Below are 27,272 nucleotides of genomic sequence, written 5' to 3'. Positions count from 1 at the left end.
TCAGCAGAAAAATATAGCACCACTCAAATTATCACAAAATAATTCGAAATGCAATTAAAAATATGTGTTGTATAATGAAAAAATGTCTGCTTAAGTTAAAAAACAACCTTCAGTGTTTGATTAAAACTGACCAGAAATTATATTTCGTCAGTTGTAATGGCAAAAATCACAAAAGAGCTTAAATAATAGTACTGGAATTTTTTTTTTTAAAACAGAGCCATTTGCCTACAAGAAAAAAATTTAAGTTTCACCAAATTGGCTCAAAACTTGATTACCCTATCTTCTTCTTGGAACAAATGTGTTCTGTCTTCACAATTCATATAGAAAGATTTAAGAGAGTTATCTCCCATGTTAGCAGAGATTTTCAGCTATATTTTAACTTCTTTAAAAAATTTATTCACAAACTTACATGGATTTTGTGGAAAATTGTTATTCACATGCTCCATAGAAACTATGTACGGTGAATACCCTGCTTTGTTGGTATCTTCTTGATTCTTTTAACCACAAATGGGAAGTAACTCTCATCTCATAAAAAGTAGTTTGCAGACAGCAAAAAACATATAACAAAATCACACAGTGATTATAAATCTGAACAAGGCAGATAACAAATAAGCAATAAATAAAATTCCAATGCCACAATAACAAGAAAACCATTGTCATATCCCAACAAAAAAATTGTTTCTAAAAGTCAGTGATGCATGGAATATAGGTCGCAGTGATCAATTTAGTAAACATGATCCTACACCAAATACCAAGTTTGATTAATTTTCATAACAAACATTGGCATATACTTTATCAATGAAGCATAAAACATTACATTTAATGGCTATATGCTCTTTAATAGCAGGTAGCTTGGAATTCAAAAATAATACTTGTAAAATAAAATAAAGACACAAATGAATCAGGCACCTTCTTCAAGACTGACAGAATATGTGTTATGTTTAAAATCAAAAGTAAATGCCTTACACATTTCTGGATAAAGGTACAGGAACAAAAAAAATCAATAAACAGCTGAGGTGAAAATTTACTATCCTAACTAAAAAGTTTTGAGGATTTAACATTTATCTGATCTTCCTAAACTATACCAGTCAAGCTTTATTTGTGAGGGCCCAATGAAAACCTACCACTAAAATATCCTGACACAAAGACATTTTTGTCAAATGAAATTAGTCTTAAAGTGATACTGGGCTATATTGAAAATTTTGTAATACAATTTCAATTTTTGGGTACTGAATTTACATTTTTTTAGTTTTATTATACTACATGTACTAGCAAATGAATTTTTTGAGAATTAGTATATTTAGGAAGAAACTTCCCTTCTTGAGCAGTTGGTCTTTATTTGCTGCAGTGCCCAAATTTGTATAAAAATTGCATGCATCCTGATAAATTCCTATATAATTATTTAGCATGTTGAGATATATCTAACATTGAATATTGTAGAAACATTAATTTTCTTGGGGTTAAAATTTCGTGGTTTTGTCTCTATATAAGATTTCATGGGGATTTAATTTTGTGGTATCCAGTAAATGGAAGTGATATTATATGTTGTTTAAATTTTCGTGGGGGATTTAATTTCATGGATATATTCTTTTTACAAAATAAACGAAATTAAATCCTTCACGAAAATTTCTGCTTTTGAATTATGTCATAGAGACAGAAGCCCACATACACAGTAAATAAAGAGACATCTAGAGGTCAGGCTAAGGTTTTCAACAACAATAGATATATGTATTAGTTACAGTGTATAGATTTACATATCAAAAGGAACCTCTATAACAAATAAAACAATGAGCAGAAAAAAATGTTTGGCACTAACATATTGATATACAAGTCATAAAATGTTCTTTACATATTTCTTCTGTCAAAAATTGGCCCTTATAATATTAAATGCAGATATGGCCAAGAATCAGAAATGAAAAATAATACACCTTTTATCCTTACAATATATTCCAATACATCTGAAATATGAAATTCAATAAAGTACTTTTTAATTGGTCTAAACAGATACAACACTTGCAATAGACATTATACTTTCTTCAAAGGTTTTGAAAGTACAGATCTAGGATTCTGAGGGGGGGGGGGGGCGGGTTGACAATAATATTCATTCTGCAAATCTGAATTAGAGACGCACAGAAAAATTCGATGAGAATATGAAGAAAAGAATAATTTTTTTCTATATATCTAAATTTTTTTTTGATAAATTTACAATTGCCTGTTTTTTGCTAATATTTCAAACACCCTTAATTCATTTCTTCTTACAAATGAAAACATTAAAGGGGGAGATTCATTCAGAATGAAGGGGAAGCAAAATGGATCTCAATTTCATTACTTGGCACAATACAGTTTTCTGAGATCATCTTAGCCTGAGGTAACTTAAATCACAGATATTAAATGACAAAAATAGAAATAATTCATCTCTTCACTGGAAATCTATGTATACCATTACAAAACTATATTTTAAATCTTCAATACCATACAAAGATTTTACAAAATTGAATACAAAAATCCCTCATCTTATGTTTCAAACATTGATCTAAATATAGTAACGAAAACATGATTGTTGGGATCAAGCCTTTATAAAATGTATATACCTCTGACCTATAGTGTTATTCCTATGGAAGAGCCAAAACTTGTTAAAACAGTCTTAAAAGTTTATTAGATCAGTACAAAACTTTCCTTTATAAAAGAAGGAAAATAAAGCACTTTTTAAAAAGTGAAATTGCTTAAATCATATACACAAACCTTTGTTTTGCTGTTCTTATTACATCTTAAAAAAAACTTTTATGAGAAAAAAATCTGTTACTAGCAATGACTTATCACATCAGAAAAAAACCCACAATTAACTTGTGAATCTTCATTTCAAAACAAGTGCAGTTCATACTTATTATTGGTTCACAATTGAACCTTCAGTTCATGGAAAGGGAAACCATTCAAACCGGTTTCCTATATCATCTGTAACCTATACCGTGCGATATTATGGATAATGGATTACGAATCTGAGATGTGTCAATGTATATAGATGAAGTTGAAGGGTACCCAGAAGATAGTTCATGACAAGGCATAGCTCGACGACCAATATACCGTCGTACAATTTTTGGAAGTGGACTACCACCAACATATAACTGTGGTGAATTAGGTCTCTGAATTCCTCCATCTGTATAGCGCAATAAGGTCTTATCATTACGAGCAGAGGTAATAGCAAGATTAGAAGCAGACCCGTGCCCGCTAACTGATAAACCACTAGCTGGACGTGAAGTGTAGCTACTTTTTGGTCTCTTTGGATGAAAGCCTCTTACACTACCAGTAGAAGATTTTGAAGACGGAAAATACACACTGTCTTGCCGACATTTACAATTAGGATCATAGTTTTCGAGACGTAAATTCATTCCACCTCCACATTGAGAACATGTCCTAGCCCAGCTACCATCGATGAAGGGATTTAAACCTGTTGAGAAAATGATGCTGTTAGTTATTGCTGACACAAAGGTTAAATCAATCAATGGTTAAACAATCATATATCAATTCTAAAACTGTCAACATGAAAAAGATTTGGTTTTTTTTTAAAGTTCAAACGCATAAAATATTTGTCCATGCATTCTCAGTTTTGCCTGAAACTGATTGTTTTTTTTTTTTCATTATTAAAAAGTTTGATAAATACATTTGATTTTTTTTTTTTTTTTCTATCTTATTGCAAAAATGTATTGACAGTTTTAAAATTTTATTATAATATATAGAGCTGAGATATCTGTTACTGTGTTAAAATAAAAAAAAATACATAACTGAACTTGTTAAACACACTTTGTTTTGTGTATATATATACAGGCTAAGCTATACACTCACTGTCGGCAATCTTATGATTTGAAGTATCATAAATAAAACACCAAAATGAGAAGGACATCTAGATTAATTTATACAAACAGCAATTTTTTAATGTAAAGCATACAATATGCAAAAAGAAACAAGCCTTACCAAATAATTCTTTTCATAAATAGAAGTTTTATATACTTTAAAAAAGATAAAGGTTCTAAGAGTTCAGTTTCTTTAAATATCTATTACTTCCAAAATATCATAAAATGAATATTGGCTTGTTGTCCTTCTCCATTTGGTGTTTTGACCATGACATTTCAAACTTCAAACCACAGGTTTTCCAACCCTGACACTGCTAGAAATATATTTCAACAGGAAAAGATATCAACACACTTTATTCTATCTTGTGCAGTTAAAATTGTTTCATTTTTCGAGATGAAGGGGATATCCAATCATGAGTTCATGCCTTCACACCTTGAACATTAAATTAGGGGATATCAAATCATGTTCGTGCCATAACACCTTCAACACCTAAATATCTATTAATGTGGAAATATCATTTCATGGGTAAAAACTGGTGAAAATTTTTCTCCAATTATTTATATTTTACTGCAAATCAGATGTAATGATTAAAATAATTTCTTGGTCCAATTTTAATCTTTGCATTTGTATAACAAGTTGATGAGTTAAATTTAATTTTGAAACTTACACCTTTATTAAATTTTAATTGGTTAAAAAAGAGAGAAAGAAAAAGTCAGACTAAAGTTTAAGAATCTAAACAAGAAATGAAAGGAGGGTTATATAATGGTAAGTCATTTGAAAACTTTTAACAGAAAACAGAACTCCTTTTCAAGACTGCAATTGGAGATTTCAGGATTTTCAAAAATGGGTACAGAGGAATCCATGAAAAAAATGTAATTTAATTTTTCAGGAAAAATAAAACAGTCCACTTAGGTACAGGGATTGGATGACAGTCTAATTTTACAAATGTGGCCACTACTAACAGAATCTTGTTAATTTATTAAATTAGCTGGTAGAAAACACACTGAAAAAGTTTTGACAAAATGTTCTGTGAACAGAAATTTGGAGTAAACATCCCTGGTTTGCTAAAAGAATTATAAATTACCTCCCTTAGATCATTTCTTGAAACATGACTTTCAAATTTGGTTATAATGGCTATATATACCAAACATAAGCCAATCGAAAATGACCAAATATAGCATACTGGTAATCAACCTACAGCCTTGCCCAGTTTAGTGTAAGCTTGCCTGTATCCTTAGTTGTTAAATACATGTAAGCATTTCTTTTTTTTTCATCTAAAAAAAAAGTATTATTTTCTTTTTTTTTCTGCGGGTATGTGATAAGAAAATTTCAAAATTGTTATTATTCAAAGATTGTAAATAAAATAATACTACATGCATTTTAATAATTTTTCTTAACAATATGTAATTTTTCACTTCCTAAGTTAAACAAATATCAAGTAACACTCGTTCATATTTATAGTTCTTATAATAATAATTAAAGTATAACTGAAATCAATAATTAGTTAAGCATGTGTGAAAACATTTCTTAAAGCTATATTAAGTACTTACAATTTTTGTATTTGTACCTGGGTTGTTATTTTTTTTCAGACTTTGGGATCAAATCAAGTTTGAGAAGACTAAACAAATGAAGGAAAAAGACACTAATAGTAATAGAAAGAAAGTCTTCCCTAGAGCTTTTTTTTCTTTCAAATCACCAAAGAAACAAAATGTATGACAAGATAGTTAAAGGAATGAACATATCAACCAAACACTAAGGTATCTGAATCTTAATTGCATACATGTTCGAAAGATAACTCAATCCTTTAAGCTTTTATAAAAAAAAAATCGGTGAATTTTATACACATTTTTTAACAATTGCCCTGTTTGTGAAAAGTAAAAGAAAATTCAGGAAATCCAACTGAAAGTGTTTATATTTTTTTTTCTATTTTCTAAAGAAAATGGTTGGGGATGAGAATTAAGGCCTTCGTTATTATATTTGTCCAGATACCTTACTTAAAATGTTAAAATTGAGAAAATGCTCATATGAATTATTGAAATGATTTTTTTCAGTTTAAGCATGCATTAACTGGTTAATAAAAGCTTGAATTGAACAAAAAACGGGTGGAAAAAAACAGGTGGCCAGGAGTGAGGTAGGGGTGAATTTTTTTAATATTTGTCCAAATTATTGAGACTTTAAAAATCAAGGTTTACCTAGAAACAATAAATTTTCTGTTTTTCTCTTTTAAAATAGTAAGTTCTTCTCAATTTATATTCCCCCCTCTTTCATTGGAGTATAATCAGTAAGGATTAAAGTTAAATTTGATGTTGACAAAGTTCCCATAGTTAGTAATAATCGTGCCACATCAGAATAATAAGTAACGGTCAAATATTTTGTCAAAATCTTTGAAAAAATAAGTGATGAGTGGAAATAAAATATGTTAACCCTTTCCTCCATAATGACACCTTTTGACGCCACCCCCCTTACTCCATAATGACGCCTTTTGATGCCTGTGTAGTACCTCAGTTAAAACACTTTGACTACAAAGTGTCTGCAGTTGACTTAATAAAATTTGTATCCAATATGAAAAGGAATATCATAGGAATATCCGACTTAAATTTATTTAATGAAATAATTGTTTTTCGCAATGCCTTAATACTTTAAAGCATATGTTCAGCATTTTATTAAAAAAATCCTATGCAAATCAAGTATGCAAAAAAAAAATTTCAATGGAGGAAAGGGTTAATACTCAAAGACTTGGAACTTCCTCTACCATCCTTATTTCTTCTTCAATTTTTACCCATGCCATCAAAATGTCATGCATATTAAAATTACACAAGAATTAAAAGGGGAGACCATCAACAATATAATTTGTATCCCTTCTGTCGATTCATTTATCTTGGTGGGTACCAATTTTCATGTACTAAAAGAAACTCGCATGTTAATGAATATTTAAATTCGTGGTTTAGGTATAGGAAGATGTGGTATGAGTGTCAATGAGACAACTCTCCATCCAGGTAACAATTTATAAAAGTAAACCATTATAGGTCAAGGTAGGCATTGTCTGTAACATTCCTTAAGAAAATTTGCGATTCATTAAACATTCGAATTCGTGGTTACCCTACACCCACTAAATCAGGGAAATTAGATACGAATACTTTAATGAATCTGAAGTGAAAGGTGTACATGTGCTATCTTTTTTTTTATGGAAATAAATTCAATGTTTCTAATAAATTACAAAACTTAAGTTAAAAAAAAGTTTTCGGTGTTGAAATAAAAGTAAAAAAATATCAGAATTGACAATGGAAACAGGGAAACAGGGAATGTGTCAAAGAGACAACAATCCGACCAAAGAGCTGAAAACTGCCACAGGCCAACAACAATGGGTTATCAATGCAACAAGAAATTCCAGCAATTAGAGGCGGCAGCAGCTGTCCCTTTAACAATATCCTCTGTATTTGGAGGCTTTCTGAATATAGGTACCATTGTGGTAAGCACTCTTTTTTTAAGAAAAAATACAAAATTGACCTTGACCTTTCAGAAAGCAGCTGAACTTAAATGTTACTTGATATTTATTTTCAATTCATGTTATCTGTAAACATACTTATCACTTGAATTATTTAAGTTGAATACCAAATATTTTTAAAGTACTACATGTAGTTTCATAGACATAGAGTGAATATAGGCAGACAACAACAAACAGTATATGGTTAGAAACACTGAAAATGTAAATGTTGGTTTAAAGGTTAATACAAATAATGAATAATTATATAGATGTTAATAAAATGAACAACAATATTTGTGGATAGATGTAATTTTGGCTCTCATTTCAGGTCAAAATTGCGGTTTTTGCCAATCTCTGAAACAAGGCTTATAAAATTTTGTCATTCGTTGAACATTTGAATTCGTGGTTCACCTGTACCCACAAAACCCACAAAAATTAAAATCTTACAAATAATAATAATAATGAATCCACTGTAGTGTATACACCATACATGTGTTAACCCATTTTCTTAAACATCCATGCATTCGAATATTGTTGTTCTTTTCAAGCTAAAAGGTGAAAGCAATATTTAGATCTGCTTCAGAGTTGTTATAACTGCAAAACTTCATAATTAATCTTTCAATATGAAAAGTGTGATAAAATTCAAGGTTTGGAATAAAAACAACCTGGAGTTTCCCAAAAAGTCAATCGTTTAAAATTCAAATAAAAAATCAATTTTGAAACTTTGATTTTTTTGTTTTGCAGTAAAAAACTAGTCTGAAGCATAAAACAACAAAACTGGCAGCTTCTCCTCTGGTTAATAAGACAAGAATGTTACAATGGTTAAAGATAAAGTTTAAAAGGTCAAAGGTTACATCAAGCTATTGAAGGTAGAGCTTTTGATACAGGTATTTTTCCCTTCAGATTCTAAATACCCTTCACCAAGGTTGTTCATAACTTTGCTAACATCTATTAGCTTATAAATCACTAGGCAAAGAAATGTAGCAAAGAAAATGAAAATATATAGATATGCATATAAACAAATATGTTCCCAAGATGAAGATAAAATGTTTGTTCAAAAGCAGCGTGAAAACTGATATTCACCGAGGCCTAAGTCAGAAATTCTTATTTCCTTAAGCTTTATAAAGAGAAAAGTTTACATACAAAACAGACCAATAGTCAGAAGTAAAAGGATTTTGATATGCAGACCATAAACCAATAAATATAAAAAAAAAAAGCACTTAGAAACTTAATGCATCCAATATTCCTATATGTACAAATCAAAAACTTGTCATGCAATAATACAACTGATACAGAAAAGACAGACAACACTAAAGAACTAGACATAAAACTGTACCACATAAAACCATCTTACCAGGTCAATATTCCACTATGTAGAGCACTAAAGGTAATATTTAAAAAAGGTCTACTGGTAAAACGTTTGATTGGTTAATAATATACAAAACAATATATATTCAACCAATGGTGAAACTTTGTCATCATTTGAGGAGCCTGAATATTGAAATTACTGATAGTCCTTTAGGGTCTACAAATAAGGACAGAGAATAAGGTGACAACTGTTCAAAACTAACTAATGGTCCTAAGACTCCTTTGTCAAATTACCAAAAGATGTATGAATTTCTAATTTAGGGAAATTGTTAAATTAACTGAATAATTAGCATGAATAGCTGTTGATGTTCTTATGAGGGTATTACTATTACATAAATTAAGCTAAAATATGGTAAACATTTGCAGCTTTTGTCTTTTGGTAACACAATTTCCAAGCATAAAATGAGGATAGGAGATACAAAATGACCTTAGGTAATACAAAATGACCTCTAGCTATGTTCTCAGCTTTAATGTTCATGAAAATGACAGAAGCAAACACACATGTATATGATGAGAAAAAGACATGAAATAAAAGAAAAGAAAGAAAAAACAACAGGAGAAACCAAGAATGAAACAACAATAATTGATTTCTAACTAGCAAGCACCATCACCCTAATGCAGAATGAAAGCATGCACCGACCTCTTCAAGTATACAACTATGCAATTTCACAATATTAATATTAGCTGAGAGATGTTGTGATGATAACATGCCAAGAATGTGCCATAAACCTTCACCACATGCGATATATTTATGTTGACTATATAAAGTGCCACTTGGGTGCGTAAATGTGGTCATAAAGCCAAAAATCAGCATACCAGAGGTTAATATTTATACCTTCACCATTAAAACTCAACACTTGGACTACCGTGGTTAACAATATGGACCTTAATGACTGGAAGTTTTGGGATATAAGCTTTCGTTAGATGTAATTTGATTGGATGACGTGGAAACTGCTGAAATGTATAGTAACTGCTTCCCGATGACTGTCCTTTCTTACGTCGACGTTTGCCTTCAAATAAATAATTCTTGACATGAAAGTCAGTACATACATGTCTTACTTAAATGTTTTATACAAACTTCTGTTTCCTGTTTGGCTTTTCATCACATTATGTTTCAATGAACACACTTGTTTCTTCGATTTTTCTCCAGTTCTGTTTTCCTCCATTATATTTTGTGATGTCAAAAATATTTTTTCTTAGTTATTAAAGTCCTAAGTTGTTAAATAATTCTGATTAAAACCCTACAATGCTAGATGGAATTGGTTTTAACATAAACATTTTACTGAGATGAATAGAAATTCTAATATTATTATTTTGAATTGAAAATATGTTTTCTGTTTGGTTTCATTAGTGATTGATATTATTTTTATTGTAATTTTTGTGATCAATCAAATATTTATGTTTAGTATTTTTTTATAGACCTTTCCTTCTTTTTTCATTTTTTAAAACAAATATTAGAAGAATGTTAGACAAGACCTAAATTATTGCAAGAAATGTATGTTTTATTTGATTGATTGAAAGGGTCTTAAGGAAAAAAAATATACAGTTACAGGTAGCCTCTTTTTATAAAAGTTTTATTAATTTGAAATATTTAATGAAATATTTGAGTATATATCTTGCATATTTTCTGATATAAGATAAGTTTTTAAAGTGTGGCATCAATTAAATTAGTTTCTACATTTACATATAACAAGCAAGCAAAATAATTTTTATGCACTAAATACACACTCAAGTATTTTAGCTGCAAAATGGGTAACAATGATTTTTTAACCTTTATCTAATACTGAAATCTCAAATAAACTTTTAATTTCAACATTTATTTCTGATTAACATTATCAAATATGATCTTTATAGTTTTTTATTTAACCTATTCATCAAGTTAACTTAGGGATGGAAGGATTTTGTGTCATTCCCACACCAAAGTCAGTGCACTCCAAACAGTAATATGACACCAAAGTGTTTTCTAGCAAAAGTGGTGATATAATTTCGTAGATGATGTTATGTAAAAAGAATAGTTAAGAAAAATAGATAATGAAGGGAGTGAACTCTAAACAGGGGAGTGAACTCTAATCAGGGGAGTGAATTCTACTCTAGCACTGTAGGGTTAAATAACCTGTTATAAATGGTAGAAAAGCCAAACTATAAATTAATTTATCCTACTGTTATATAGTCTGAAGCTTTGTACACATGTATTAACATTAAAAATCTACAGAAAAAAATCTGAGATAATATAGGTAAAATTTATAAGAAAATATATAAAGTATTTAAATTCAGTCAAGTATCAATTCTTTTTTCAGTAACTGCTGATTGAATACACAAATAATTCACTGAATTGTATCAATATAAGAATAAATCATTTAAATGTTAAATTTACATAACAAAAGTTTAAGCATTTATCATACAAATGAAAAATTTCTGTATATACAAACACTTATCCTTTTCACCAAAATGAAATATATTACATTGAATGATTTTTGCCTAAAACTGAATCCAAACAAAATGGCTCCCTGAATCAAAAGCATTATGTATCAAACAGTTTTCACTCTGAAAATAAATTAGGGTATTGATACTGGTGTTAAGTCAGATCTATATATATCTTCACTTTCTCTTCTCAAATTGAAATACTTCAATCTAGGAGAAGACAAACCCTTGATACTGACATTAACACTAGCATATGGAACCTTGGGAAAAGTGATCATAACCTCTGGCCTCTTAAATATTTCTTTTGGTTTACGTATCTGATGTCCCAAAGGACGATGTTGATGTATCCTTTTTCTGGTTCTTGGCGGCTTATTTGGAGGAAAAGCAGCCAGTTTGTAAACCATATCTATTTCTGCGTTACCTTTAGATGCAATGGTACTAGACGATAATGCTGGTTTGATTGTCTTTAAATCTGTTGACTCGACGTTGTTTACAGTAAGGTTTGGTCTATTGTCACCTAAGTTTGGAATGGAGTAATTTGTTGAACAAGATGTATTCGAAACCATTCTGGTTGGAGTATAATGCATAATACTAGCAGTTGGAATAGCAGCAGACTTCTCCAGTTTTGGCACAGGTGGGGATGGAGGTATATTTTGTTCTTTGGCCTTGACACTGACAACATCCGAGTGGCTACTGGAACGAATCGTGGAACTGGATGACTTCTCTGGTCTGGAAGGTTTTTCTGTGTTGTTGATTATAGTTTTAGACTGTTGTTGTGATGATTGTTTAGACTGACTGACACGACTATCAGTTGCTGACTTACCAAGTTTGACAGGAGCAGAATTGGACCCATGCTTGTTACTACTCTGGTCCAAAATTTCACTCTGGGGACGTCTACTAAATGTCACAGCATTGGATGGCTGTCTACGTGGAGTACAGTTGGCATTGCTGGATGAAGAGTCATTATTACCATGGTTACTGTCCTGTATGCTTCGCCGTATAAAGCTTGGTTTCTTTATGGCTTGTCCCTCTGCTGCCAGGCTCATCCCTATGTATGGGGGCACTGTTACCAGGGGCTGTTTATAAGCCAGCTCAAATCTCCCAATATCACAATTCCTGTCAAACTTTCTATCAATCACAACTGTAAAGATAAAAATATCAATTATAAACATGAGTACAAAATGCCATCTTATCTATTAATATTACTCATTTAAAATTTAATACATGTATATGATTGTGGAACATACTGAATTAAGTATAAAATTGTCATAATATCTTGGGTAAAATTTGAATTTCCTTGAAACTTGCATTGGGGAAAGGCATACAAGTAGAAAGTTTCACGGGCATCTAAAGAGGTATTTGACTTGCCATTTTTATAATTTTCTCTAATACAAGTACAGTGAAGTCTTTAAACCTTTTGTATGTACCTTATAACATATCTAAACTGAACTCCAAAGAGAATTATGAAATTTAATTATATTATAAACAGAACCGTGATTGAAAAGATTCCACTGTCAAATCTGAAATTGATTGTGGCAACTCATCCATCACAGTAATGTTATTCCTACTGTAATGCAATACTAATAAAATGTTCAAAATAAATGTTTGAAATCTACAAATGAAATGTCCAGAAAAAAAATTCCTAGAATAATGCAATATTGTTGCCAATGACACAATCTGACCTTAAATCATGGAATTGACACAAGACATTATCCAATCATATTTGGTTTAATAAACTGTACTGCATTAGGATGATAACTTAAAATTCTTAAGAAATTTATTGTACTTGAGCTATAAAATGTTTAACTAAAGATATAAACCCTTAAAAAAGTTGCTACAAATATCTACATGTGAAATATAAAGTAAATATAACCTAAATGCCTCCATAAAATGACAAACCAAAAAGCTTCTTCCACCAAAGTGTAATAAATATTTACAAAAATAGTATTTTCATTTAGATATCAATACAGATATCATATCTTACATCAATTCTTAACAAAATAAAGAAGAACCAATGTTGAAGCATGCAAATAAACATACAGGTTTTCTTGATCTTTGAAGTGATTATTATTTAGAGTGATGAAGAGGATAACACTAAATAATTGGGATAAGAAAACTATTTCCATATACATGTATTATAGATAAAAGTAAAGAGACATACAAAATATGGGCAAATCAATATTAAATCTGTTTGATTTAAATATTCAGAATAAATACAAATATCTATTAAAGAAGATGTGAGGTGAACTTTAATAAGACAGCAATCTGACCACAAAAATAACAAAAAGTGTCTAGTTTTAATTTCACTTGAAGCATGCTTTTCTTTTCTATAAAAAGCTTATATAAAATCGTATTTCCTTTATTTTTCATTGATTTGTAATAAATCAATAAGTGTTCAAACTGATGCATATATTTCAATGATGTGCTATTAAAAATGACAATTATTGTACATAACATGCATGTAACATGCAAAGCTAAAGCATATTTTTTTTTATATGAAATGAAGTGAACCAGGTAAAATTCCTTCATCATACCTTTCTGAGTATGTATAAAGAACAATTCAGTGATAAGTTTGCTTGTTTGCTAGGTGAACTATGAAATAATTATACATTTGCATTTAAAACTAATTACTAATTGCTTAATATTGAGTTGTAAAACAACAGAAAGACTTAAAATATTTTTTTTTTAACTTTTTGGTTTTTGATTCATCATTGGAAGACAAGCTGTATTTTAAAATTCTTGTGTATATCAATCTAGATAATAAATACTACAAAAGGATGATAATATATGTGACAAGGAACAAGTTATATGAAGCATATATCTACGATTACCCATCATGCCATAGTGTTACTTACTGTACATCTGATAAATATCTCATTAATTATTCAACAACACAAAACATTTAATGTAAAATTATCTCCCTTCAACAAAACAAAAAACTTTTCTTCAGAAATACATAAGAGCAACAGACAAAAATTTGTTTGCAGTTTTAAGGATATATCTGTATAGAATTATTCTTAAAATAAAGATAACTTCTGTGTCTTGACTACTGTGTCTTTCTCTCATTTTTATATCAGAGAAAAATACTGAATTATCTCCCCTGTTAAAATGAATTGCTTTACATTACTAGCTGTAAAATGATTTTGGTTTACTCTAACAATGACAAGATGACTAAAGTCTTTCTCATAACACTGATGTAGACTGTACAAATAACAAATCTTCAAAAACTAGCCAAACAAAACAGTAACAAATAGCAATTATATCTATCAAAATGAAATATGAATATTACAGCATTCACTGTGGACATAGCCTTATGTAATAATGAAATGGATATTTAGATCTAATCAGAATAAGAAATACATATACTTGTTAATATTTCCTGATTTTAGTATTTTGTAGACAGTATCCTTTCTGTAAATTTATAAATATTCAGATATTTCTAATTAGTTCAGATCAAAACAGCTTGAAATATGTGTTTTAATGAGAAATAGAATCTTTTTTTGGTAGCATCAGGAAAACGTTATATTTTTTTGACAACAATTTAATGATTAACACAAGGCAAAAATCCACTGATACTGCTTGATTCGAAACAACAGAAAAATACTGCACCTTTCATCGTGTCCTCCATTACACCAGCACAGAGTCTTGATGTAATGGCTGTACTGCTTTCCATACTTGGACTAGAATTTATCTCTATCAACCAGGGCTTGTAATCTTCTGTCAGCATAAAATCAGCACCATACAATTCAAATGAGGACTGAAAAAACAGTATTGCATCTACATTACAAACAAAAGTTATCATCAGATATACAGTCAAATGTGTGAACGTGCATATAAACAATGAAATGCATTTATTAAAGTGAATATTTCAAACACATTTTTATTTCAGTTTCAAGTTTAAGTTATGTACAAGGTGACCACAGCAAAGTTTCTTTCTTGTAACTTTTTTTTGAAATTTGATTGTTCATTTAAAAAAAAAAATCTGCTGTATAAAAAACCATTTATATATAAAAAAAAAAAATTGGTGAATATAAATCAATGTTTTGTTTTTTAGATGAAAGGATCATTGAAAAATGATTTTGAAATGAAAATTATCATGTTTCGTGAATCCTATGAAACATTTTATTAATAATGATAAGCCTTCTGAAAACACTTATTGATCCCTTTATAAATTTACCTTTCTATATTCTATAATATCTTGAGTACACAACAGAGCACAAACAATAGCATTCTTCATTCCTGGATATATCACATCATCCCATAGATTGCCTAATTTTCTTGACCTAAAAATAAAAAAAGAACCAATGTAATGACAATAAGATGGTATACTTAAAGTAAACCAATCATAATATTATCTTTTTACGGTCTGTTTTAAAAATACTCAGTCATATAGACAGTAGTGAAGGATAGATCTCAAATCACCATATAAAATTATGCAAGTGTAGTTCATTTATATCATTAAAAATTGTATTGATATTTGTTGAAGACTGTATGTTGACCTTGAAATGTCTTTTTTGTTTGTGTGATTGGTATACCTCCAACATATTCTTTTTATTTTTACACATAAACAAATCCAAATCATAGATTGCAGTCTTGACTTGTTAAGAAAATTACCAATTGCATTCAATTTTCTATTGCTAAATCTCCTTGTTACTGTCATCAAAATTATATAAATATCAGGAATAGTAAAACAAAAGAAATTTTAACTATATGAAACAATTCTTGTATTCAAAAGTGTTTCCAAGTTTATAGCTTGATATTGTCTCCTCATTTTGAGTACCTTTTTTTGGGTACCACACATTCTTTAATTGAATAGCCTTTCATCACCTTATGAACAATGAAACAGTTTGAATACACCTTTTTACTATTTGTCCTCCATTACTTGACATCACAAAGGTTCCCGTAAAATGTTGACGTCATAATAAAAAATATCTGACGCCACAGTGGAAAATTAAATGTTGTATGACGTCATTAGTTCAATTTAGATTTTAAAATAGCGCTAAGGTGTAATCTAATCAACTTACTTTATATAATCTTTAAACTGGTCATGTGTCCACATATTATCATTCGGCAGTTTACTACTTCTTGGTCCATTTTTATAATTTTTTTGTATTGCATTATTAGATAAATGTATAGCTTCATCAAAAGTGTCTAATGTGTATTGTTGTGAACAGAATCGTAAATAACTATCCTGATAAAACCAGATTGTTAATGGATTCCAGTCTGTCACTAAAAACCACTGACGAATGTCAAATTTTGTATTGTATATCAATAATGGTCGCTCTGAAAATAAAAAATTAAATATATGTCCAATGGATTAACAATAAACTTTCTTCATTATTTTTTCTTTTCTAATTTTGGCACTTATACTAAGTATCATAATACTGTCATGTGTGTAAAATCTAAAAGCAACAACATAAAACATTGTGGAAATGCCATATATTGATTTAGTAATGGTAATATGATAGCATTTTGAGGACTTTTGTTTGTCTTTCCATCATTTTTTTTTACTTTGCTATCAAAGCTATGGTGTTTTTAGTTGTTTTTTTTAATGTTTTTTTATTGTAACTTTGGTGTCTTCCACCTGATGTTTTTTAATAGTAAATATTTTAGACAGCGCATTTTTTTCTTTTGAATAAGCGCTTCTTCTGTTGTCTAAAGGTAGTATACTAGTCTCAAGTGCTGAAGGAAGTAGGTTTCAGTATCGATCCCAAGAAGGATCCAACCAGAGACATGAAAATAGGTATTTCTTATTTCTCTGCTAAGCAAGCTGTGCATTTAAGGAGTAACACTTATTTTCATAGTTCACAACACCCATGAAATCTAGGAAAATTAAAACTTGATTTTTTTTTATTAACATTTGCTTATCTAGGTTTACTGTCCAGTATAACTTACCCATATATTTCTGTACTACATATTTATTGTCTTTTCTCACAACTTGACTACTGACCAACTTTGTCATTTCTTCTAATTTGTTGTAACAAACAATACCTAGAAAATACATTCATGTGGTTATCTTTTAGTTTTGAAAGCAACATATTTCTATTCTGACAACAAAACTCACATAGTTTAAAACTCGCACATCAATCACAAGAGACTTGCCTTTTTTTATTTGTGCTTTTTATCAAATGCAAGAGATCAGAATTTCCTAACCCTTCCAGAGCTCTTTAGATCACTCCAAGTTTTTGGTATGGTTCTTGTTGCTCTAGTTTTCTGTGTTGTGTTTTGTGTTCTATTATTTGTTTGTCTTTCACAGAAACCTTTTCAAAGTACAAAGAATGCAGCTAGATTTACACATTCATTTATTAATCTATTATCATATGTAAATCTATTATCATATGTAAATCTATTATCATATGTAAATCTATCATCATATGCAAATCTATTAACATATGTAAACTATACCTCTGCCTCTTGATTTAGCACCAGGTTTTACAATCCATACATTCTTAATTCCATCAAGTTCAAACTGTGGTTTTTTAGTTTTGATTTGGTTCAACATTTGATCCACTTCATTGAGCATACTCTGTGGGATGTTGGGAATAACTGCCTCATCACTGAAATATAAACAACTAGATAAATGCTTGTTTTGGGCCCCTTTTGGACCCTTTTTCCTAAACCTTAAGGACCATAACCCCAAAAATCAATCCCAAGGTTCCTTTTGAGGTTATAAACATTGTGTTAAAATTTTATTAATTTCTATATACTTATACTAAAGTTAATATCCGGAAACCATCTGTCTTCGGACTACGCTGACAATGCCGATGTGATACCAATATACAACCGCAAAAATTTTCAGTCATATAATAAATTAATATAACTTACAATCTACAAAGTACATGTTTAATTGAATAAGGCTTTTCTCTGCCATATTGTCTTGATCTGTTTCTCATAAATCTGTCAAATTTCAGCTGCTTTTATTATTGACAATCTGCATAAAATTATATACTTCTATGAAATTTCAATAAAAGTATTAGTCAAATTGTACACAATTGACATTTTATTAGCTCTTCAAATAGTCATTGTGATATAACCAAGAGTAACCAAACTTAAAAATTCTGGATTTGTTTCAATTCTATCTACAATTCCTAAATTTTCATTTTAAAGTTGACAAACAATCATATTTATCATGTTAATAACTTATATCATTTCAGTCTTTGTTCAGTGGCAAATATTTCATACATTTTCTTGTGATAAATAATAATATTTGTTACTCACACAAGTTGATAGTACCACTTTAGGAGTTCATCCCACTGTTGTTGGGTTAGTTCATATTTCTGAAATATAACAATAATGCAATTAAAAATAAATAGTAATTATAGAATAACTAATTGAAGAATTCAAATAGAGAGAAATATTCAACGCGTGACAGAACAACACATTAATTCACGAATGCACATCAGTGTTGTTCGGTCACGCGTTGAATATTTTTCGATATTTGAATTCTTTATTTAGTTATTCTTTTTATTACATTAGCAAATGGCTTTTTTTGAAGAAATTAATGTAAAACATGTAAGGAACTAAATCTTTTTTCTACGCATTCACAATTTATTTTGATCCACTGTTATGGACGTCTTGACAACGCCTATTGTTGTATGACGTCAGAGAGTGAAATAACCACGTTTACACATGTAAAATTGTTGGTTTTTATTTAACTGGGAAATCAATAAAATTCATTGCAACCAATGTAATAATTTAAAATATCTTTAAAATTTAATATGATTGCAGATACAAGGTTGACCCTTATAATAAAGATTTATTTTACCTTTCTTATTAAAAAAAGAAAAAAATGGAAAAGAAAAAGGGGGGGCTGAATCCTTAGTGAATAACTTGTATGACAGAATTTCTTAAAACTGCATTACTTAATTTATATTTTGTTCTTTGATTGACAATCCCCTTAATAAATGTACATAAAATTTCTAAATTTCAAGTAAACAAAATAGTGTTGATGAAGATGCTATATTGGTCTGTATCCCTATACTGGTAAGTTTATTACACCACAACAGCTGAATAACAAAACAAATATGTTGAACAATACCTTTGGCAACACACACATTACTTACAAAAGTTCCTGAGAGATCTATATCATCATGCTCTCGTTCTATTAACAACCATTCACATTGAACCATGGCACGTTCTAGACACTGAATCGGCACTGAAATCTTCTTTTTCTTATTATTATTTTTATTCTGTATTTTAGGTAATGGTGGTTGTGGAGGCATTCTTGGCACTAAAATAGAAAAGAGATATTAAAATGATTGGCTATAAAACAAACAATCTCCGAGAGAAATATTGACAAATTTACATTATTGAGCACACTTCTTAAAAACAAAATTGCTGATTGCAAGGCTCAACTGGCTGAAATATTTTTCCAATCTAATCAAAAAATTTATGTTTTTAACATTAGTTCCTAGCAAGAAATACTTTGTATTTATAATTTAATGACAACAGCTTCCAATATGTAATTAGAAAATTGTAATATTAACTCAATCACGCAAACAATTATTAATCTGTAAATTGAGTGGTTTCCAAGACCACATACATTCTAAAACCTTACACTGACTGGTGTTTGTGACTGTATTATACATACTAAACTTATAAATGACTGGTACCCATGAGTATTTACCTGCTGGAGTTTTAGGTTTATCTACAGGAGTTTGAGGTTGTACATGCACACAGACATTCTCTGAAGTGGTACCAGGTCGAGATCTGGTACATTCTGGATTACTACAGACTGTGCTAGCTGGTTCCTTTGTCTCTGTGGCAGGATCAGTAGACTTTGGGGTTTGTGGGGGGTCCTTTTCTTCAGAAGGATTTTGTTCATTATTATTAACTTCTTCTACAGAATTCAAACTATTTTGACTAGATATTATCTTAAGTATATTTACACAGGCAGTTTCTCTGAAGTCATCTGAAAGAAAGAAAAAAATTATGAAATATTACCCTAATATTTCCCAACTTATAAAGCAATAACAGCCTTTTTTTTTCCACACATGATTATGAATTAAAATAGAACTTTTCAAAACAAGGTTATAATCAATAAAACATGAAATCTCTCCAGGAAGTTTGTATTTTAAAAAAAAAAGGATAAGAAATACTGAATGCATTGCGAATTGGTTGTAACAAGGTAACATTGCCAGAAGTCTTGTCTGCCAAGACCTTTGACACATGAAGGGGATCATTAGTGTACAATGTATGTACTTTCTTCGTCAACAGAACACTGTAACATCTACGAGAGTCAGAGTTTAGAAATCTTAAGAGCAATTTCTTGCAACATTCAATATACCTGTTTAGTGGAATTGGTACATATACCATTGCACATTTATATAAAAATATAAACTTAATTGTTAAAATGCATTATGAAGGAAATGATTAATTTCACAATTAATTAAAATTTGGCACTTGAATACATCTGAGTAAGTCTTTTGTTAATTGTTTCTTTAAACTAGTATTTTTTCTCAAACTCTACAGAACCTTTTGTTGTTTAATAAATGCTTATTATTCCAATTAGATAAATAGGTGCAATATACAGCTGATCTTCATTTGAAAAAATAAACAATAAGGAAATAAATGCTGATTGTTTCCCATTATAAAATATATTTATCATACAAGGAAGCATAATTTGGACGATTCTAATCACGCAAACTAAATATTTAGGCTTTGTGTTTATGAAATTTCAAAAGATTATGAAATATATACATGTCAAGTTGATTAGTGAAGTGATAATGTACTATGCAAGATAAAACTTATACATGTAGTATAAACAAATTATTTTTACTATCAGTTTAAAATATGTGAGGTATGTTTTAATATATATCTATTTTACACACTTTGATAAGTATATGATTCACAGGTAAATCATTATCTAAGTACTACACTGTTACTGTGGACAATAGTACACTATTGGATTTCAACACATTATTGACACTTAAAAGTTTATCTGCAAGTATTCTGTGAAACAGAATATACTCATTAAAAATATGGTAAATGTTAAAGTTTGTAAATGTTACAGTTTTCAAATAAGCTATTCATGTAGTTTTATACTTCAATGGTTTTTTGGAAAGGTACCAAATTTTAATTCATTATGCATTTATTATAATCACAGCTGTCATAACTTAATTGAAAATCTAATTTTGACAATGAAAATTGTTTTTTGCTTTGATGTATTTATAAAATATAAATAAATTATGACGTAAAAGATATAAATAAAAATATAAAAATAATCAAGGATTTAAAGGGAGATAATTCTGTATATTTCATGCAATAACAAAAATAAGAAAATCATATCTATTTTTTACTTTTAACTTCCTTTTCACATGTAGTTTAAACTGAAAGAATTAAAAGTTCAACATGTTCAAACATAGAAGATTCTAAAATTAGATTTTTTTTAGAATAACAGAAAATGCTCTGACATTCAAATTATATTTCATCATTCATCTAATATGATTTTTGGTAACAGGCAAAAATGAAGAAAAAAAAAGAAGTTAAATTCATCTTTTAACAATAAGACCTTAGTTTCTGTGGCATCTTGAAACACTTCATATTTATAAAGGTACTTTATAAATCAAAATTGACAGATACTGGAACTAGAGTACAGTGTTTAATAAAACCTCATTTTGCCCTATTCTTAAAATTTAAGTAATTTCTAATTCATTAAACAAACAACAACCACTGAATTAGAAGCTCTTGGCTTGGGACAGGCACATACATTTAGTCTCTTATTCATACCTATTGTATCTTACTAGTCTATATTTTGCAATATTTTATCCATTAAACAGCCATGGTCATATCACTCAACTAGGGATGCTACACAGGACATGGTACAATCATTGTGGAATAACTGTATATTTATAGGATATTAAATTAACTTTTGTGAATTCTATGGGTATTAGTGAATCCCGAAATTTCAGTGTTCAACATAAAAAATCCAATATAGGCTTATATGCAGAACCTGTCAAACTGACATAAATTTCCACATAAAGACAATTTCACCTCAATCCATGGAATCTGAAAGTTGCAAAAAACAAATAAGTACTGGTATATGTAATTCATGAATGCCTCAACTAAGCTATTAATCAATATATATTCTCATCTGCAAAATCAATACCTTACCTATAAATGCATTTTTTTCTTCTTCATGACTAAGTCTATAACATCGTGGATAAAAATGATCTGGATTTGCATCTTCAAACCATGGAACATTTCTCATGTTTACACATAAACCAACCTATCATAGTAAACAGAATACATGTACTATTAATTATTTTAATATGACATTCTTCTTTAATAGAACATGGGCTGCACATGATTGACATCACAATTGAAATGGCAATGTCAAATGAATTTTGAACAACGCCAGAGATCAAAATGGACATTTGTGTTGGTGTTGCTCGCTAGGAAATAAAATAAAAACATTCTAAAAGTAAGTTTAAATGTTTCTGTTCTTTTTTATTGATAAACTGTTAATTTTCCTATAGGGTTTTTGTTCATCAAATCAAAATGGCGACATTTCGAGCGTCTACTATAGGTCCGCTTCGAAGTACAAAAGTTCAAAATATTCCTATTAGAATCGATATAATTCTATCATGCCACGCTCTATGCTCATTTTAACATGGGTAGGAATTATATTTGTAAACATTTAATACCTCGCTGATGCTCTGTATTAAGATATTAACAAATATAATGCCTACCCATGTTAAAACGAGCATAGAGCATGGCATGAAAGAATTATTTCTTAAACATAACATTGATGAATATTCTTCAGCAATAACACTGATGATTTAATATATTTCAAGGACTATGCCTAGATCTGAAAATGTTATTCAATTTATCAGTTGACAGTGGCAACTCTTAATCTGTAGTACTGTTATTCCTAACATCTTTGGCACAATCTTCATAAACTAATTCTGAGTGGGAATGAAAAGAAAAAATTAAGAAAATTAGATGCTGAATGTGTTTTTTACTGGTAAGTCTAATATCAATCTGTTTTATAAATTACCTTAGTAGTGAATGAGCCAGCTTTGCAATAATGATTCACCATCTGTTCTTTTGTCAGAAATCTGTAGTCAATTATATCTCTCTTTAACACCCATATAAAGGTAGGGTTTACATTCCGTACAATACGAGACTAAAAAAGAGAAAAACATTCTGTAATAAAATCAGTTTAAAATTAGAAACATATTTGTTACATTTAGAAATTCTGTGATGTCCCAGTTTTATAATAAAATCTTAGCATTTCACATAAGAAATAATTCAGATAAATATGATATATTTGACTCCTTTGAAGTCATTTAACAATAGGTGCTTTACAGACATTGGCCAATAACTTGTAAAAAGAAAATGAAGCATTCTCTCAATAAATGCTTTAACTCTATAATCTAGGTTTAAGGAACAATGTGTTTATTCATGTATCCTGCTAAAGCATGAATACATCTACAAGTCTTGCTTGCAGGACAGAAAAGAAGTCCCAATAGCTATTGACAATTTTTAAATATGTAATATGTAATACATACCATTATACCATAGATACCATCATCTTCTTCCCATGGAGGAATCTTTGGTTGATCATCTGTAATAAATAATTACATTAATTAATCATAATTCTCATAGTTTCTTGACTATATAAATTAGATTCTGTTTACCAGAAATTTTCTAGTACCAGTACACAAAAATACAAAATATAATTTAAACAATGACTTCTGTTTTTGCCTAATGAATAAACATTTGGTTTCATGAAAATAACTGGTGAGAAATTTTCTGCGAGGAAAAGGGTGTGCCAATTATTCAGGCTTTCAATCTGACACAGACCAAATGAAAGTTAATTGTTCTTCCTAGAAACACTCACAGTGTAGGTTTCACAAAATAACTTAAGACTAGGATTGACTGTAAAAAAAGTCAGTAATTATACTGAATTGTTCATGACTTAAGATCAATCTTAGTCTTAAGTATTTTTGTGAAACTGACTCACTAGAGACCCTAAAAAAATATATATATTCTTACTATCACTGTCATCATCATCGTCGTCATCATCATCATCATCGTCATCATCATCATCGTCGTCATCATCATCATCGTCTCCCCCTTTTTTCCGTTTCTTCCGAGGAGTCTTTTTAGGTGGGCCTGGGAGTTTATAAAACTTTTCTACCCATCCTCTCTTTCTTAGACTATGTCTTACAGTAGAATAACCTCCTTGTATGGTAAATACTTTACGATTCTGAAACCACAAGCAAAATAAATTTATTGATGATTTTATTGAAGCAGCTATAAATGAAAAAACTCTTTAACTCTTTTTTTTATGGACTCTGATCATTTCTTTGATATAATCAACTCAACAAAATATACTGATGATTTTACTAAAGCTATGATATTGCTCTTCACTTAATTTATGGAAATCTTAGAATTTTTGTGATATAAACCTCCTAAATTCATCTTCATCCATTTATATATATTTCTAAATATGTGTGGCATAAGTTGGTGTTATCAAATTTTTAAGCTACTGACCTTTATTGCCCTTTCAGCTACTTCTTTGGCATGGCGAAGACGTTCTGCATTACCATCCACATGTGAATGGGACAGTTTTTTAGAGAGTTTTGGTCGACTTAGTGATGGCATGGTCTTACTTCTTGACAAAGAACCCTGTACATCTGCATCAAGATCTAAAATTAATAATGACAGAATTTTACCATCTAACATAGTTAAAAAACAAATATAGATTTTAAAATCAATTCTAAATATCTTAGACAACAATCTTGAAATGTCAAAAAATAATAAAATACATTAATCAAATTCTTGAAGAACAAATAAATATGTTAAAAATAAAATTTATTGCATTTAAAATGAGCTAATAATACTTTAAATGTGTTTATATAGTACTTGAGAGATATATAATTTTTTATATCACTCTATCGTGAATACTCGTACAGTGAAACCCGGTCTTAACTGATGTAATATGCCAGACTATACAATGAATATGATTTTAAGAGATTAAAAAAAAAACCAGAAAGAAAATTTTTCTAATCTGAGTTAAAGTCAGGTTTTACTGTAAATGAAAAAAGAAAATTAAAAGAAATGAAGGAAAAACGACAAGGACAATATGCCAACAATCATAACAACCACAAATACTTTTTCTATGCTAATATTGTAGTCCAAATAATTATAACGTCTTTAAAGGCTATTTTAAAGTTTCGCTGTGGAGCCTTAAACAAACTAAAATAACTTTTTGAGACGTCAAAATTATATGGACTGCACCACTTTTCTATATAAAATGCACCTCAGGAATATTCCAAAGAAAAATGTCAACTGTGATACCAGAGCTCAAAATGAGGATAATGTCTTTCATTCATTTATAATATTTATAGACAATGCTTGAGAGTTGAGACAAGACAATGCCCATGTTCTATTACTTAGAAATATTCATTTAATGAAACTATAAGGATTGTGAACTCTAGAATCAAAACAAGTCACTTTTCTTGAAAACCTGAGGACAATTAAATGTAAAAAAGTGAATTATTAGCATAGAAACACCAGACACATACTATGGTTGCAACTGTTTCCCCATTCAAACAAATTACACAACAGTTGCTTAACTGTTTCCCCATTTAAATACATACACAACAAGGGAAGGAGCAGAGAGAAAAACACATATATTCTTTATACAGATTTTTTATTCATCTTTATGATATAACCTAGCTTAGTTCTTGCATTACATGTTTAAATGGATTTTAAGCATTAAAAAATCTATTACAAGTTTTTATGAAAAATATACAACCTCAACGTTAGAAATAACTTGTACCTAAATATTGATGCTCCGATTGATCCATGTCCAAAAATATAGATTCAAGTAAGTACAAAAATGTATGTCATTGTATGTAAAACATTTCTGCCTCGTCAAAATTATCATACTATCTATCCTTCTGACAACTTTAAACTTCACATTTCCCATAAAGAAACTCTTTTAATAAACAATACATTGTGTATTCAAAGCTTAATAATGAAATGGGCAACAAATTTAACATCAATTCTCAACTGTAGGTATTATACTTATACAATATTCTTATACAATACACAATATGAAAACACACACAACATGCAAAATATAGTGTGTCCTATCTATATTTAAATGTGTTATATTGGTGGCTGGTATACCATATTTATAAGCAAAATAATCTTACTCAAATATTTTATTTTAGCTGTCATTCTCTCTGTGAAAAATAAAAGTAAATGCAATTGCATGAATGTAATGAGAATGTAATGAGAATTTAAAACGAGACTTTCAGCTTCAATCTTTCCTGAGTTTCCCTTCTAAAAAATATTCAATAACAACTTAATTTCCAGTTATCCAAATGCCTTGAAAACTTACTTGTATTTTGCAAACAAAAGTTGTACAGTTTTTAATAAGCAATTGTATTTTCTCCCACCCATATTACATTAGCTCTTGTAGAAACAAAATAAACACTCTATATATTCTTAGTAAAATTTTCTCATTCAACTTATGCCAGATAATTTCCAGCAAAATCAGTATCATACTTTATATTTTTAAACATTCCAATCAAGTATCCAAGGCTACTATTACCATTAGCATGAGACTCATGCACATTTTCATGCTTAATTGGCAGCATTTTTCTTTGATCTTATGGTTTTTCTCACAGAAGCAACATCATGATCACATCTCTTTCCACAAAACATTAACTTATGTTATGTTCACTGGAAGCACAATAGATAATGGTCAACAAAGCACATGTCTACATTCAAACCAGAAATTTACCTGCAGAATCAACATCCACACTGTCCCCACCAGACTTTGACTTCAGTTGATGATTTTTTAATTTTATATGTTGTCTTTTCAGGACCATATCTGGATTACCAGCAGCATAGGGACCTAATAATATCAAATCATAAAATGTTGATTATAGTAACCAGATTATAATTAAAATAACTAAGGACTATGCAAGACAAACCTGAGTAAATTCTGTAACTTTACAAATTTTCTGATCAAATGTTATCTAATATTTCGCCTTAAATATTTTAAAAAGCTGAACCAATTTAATTTATTATCACATTCAACAAAAATATTAAAAACAATAACCAGATCTTTCCTGGACAAGTTTAAAATTGTTGCGTGCTGTTCATATTTATTTTCATTATGTAATTA

At 29.4% G+C, this 27,272-nt stretch overlaps 1 protein-coding gene and 1 long non-coding RNA gene across 13 annotated transcripts in view; one reads left to right on the top strand and one right to left on the bottom strand.

The window, feature by feature from the left end:
- Nucleotides 1-137: 137 nt before the first annotated feature.
- Nucleotides 138-27,272, bottom strand: part of LOC143079862 (tubulin tyrosine ligase 3-like) — a 55,611-nt gene continuing 28,476 nt past the window's right edge. For 4 of the 11 annotated variants that reach the window (XM_076255546.1, XM_076255500.1, XM_076255502.1 and 1 more), the window contains 17 exons: nucleotides 26,886-26,999; nucleotides 26,293-26,322; nucleotides 24,623-24,777; nucleotides 24,122-24,335; nucleotides 23,635-23,690; nucleotides 23,121-23,249; nucleotides 22,235-22,349; nucleotides 19,749-20,033; nucleotides 19,186-19,352; nucleotides 18,341-18,399; nucleotides 17,528-17,679; nucleotides 17,018-17,113; nucleotides 16,147-16,405; nucleotides 15,300-15,405; nucleotides 14,732-14,879; nucleotides 11,544-12,263; nucleotides 138-3,445 (listed from right to left, as the gene is read on the bottom strand). In XM_076255546.1, coding sequence (XP_076111661.1) covers nucleotides 2,949-3,445; nucleotides 11,544-12,263; nucleotides 14,732-14,879; nucleotides 15,300-15,405; nucleotides 16,147-16,405; nucleotides 17,018-17,113; nucleotides 17,528-17,679; nucleotides 18,341-18,399; nucleotides 19,186-19,352; nucleotides 19,749-20,033; nucleotides 22,235-22,349; nucleotides 23,121-23,249; nucleotides 23,635-23,690; nucleotides 24,122-24,335; nucleotides 24,623-24,777; nucleotides 26,293-26,322; nucleotides 26,886-26,999 — 3,302 coding nt within the window. In that variant the 3' untranslated portion in view covers nucleotides 138-2,948. Of the gene's footprint in view, nucleotides 3,446-9,517; nucleotides 9,712-11,543; nucleotides 12,264-14,731; nucleotides 14,880-15,299; nucleotides 15,406-16,146; nucleotides 16,406-17,017; nucleotides 17,114-17,527; nucleotides 17,680-18,340; nucleotides 18,400-19,185; nucleotides 19,353-19,748; nucleotides 20,034-22,234; nucleotides 22,350-23,120; nucleotides 23,250-23,634; nucleotides 23,691-24,121; nucleotides 24,336-24,622; nucleotides 24,778-26,292; nucleotides 26,323-26,885; nucleotides 27,000-27,272 lie in introns of all 11 variants that reach the window. The other 7 variants (XM_076255507.1, XM_076255511.1, XM_076255524.1 and 4 more) reach the window with 6 other exon arrangements.
- On the top strand, nucleotides 20,819-24,957 carry LOC143079947 (uncharacterized). Of its 2 annotated transcripts, none has more exons than XR_012979558.1 (3): nucleotides 20,819-20,921; nucleotides 22,413-22,544; nucleotides 24,640-24,957. It is a non-coding gene; the product is annotated as an uncharacterized LOC143079947 (long non-coding RNA). The 2 variants fall into 2 exon arrangements; XR_012979557.1 differs by lacking the exon at nucleotides 20,819-20,921 and adding an exon at nucleotides 20,982-21,105.

This window comes from Mytilus galloprovincialis, chromosome 1 (genome assembly GCF_965363235.1).
Source record: "Mytilus galloprovincialis chromosome 1, xbMytGall1.hap1.1, whole genome shotgun sequence".
Classification (NCBI taxonomy): Eukaryota; Metazoa; Mollusca; class Bivalvia; order Mytilida; family Mytilidae; genus Mytilus; species Mytilus galloprovincialis.
Note: the sequence above shows the minus strand (reverse complement) of the source record. Positions and strands in the feature narration are given on the sequence as shown.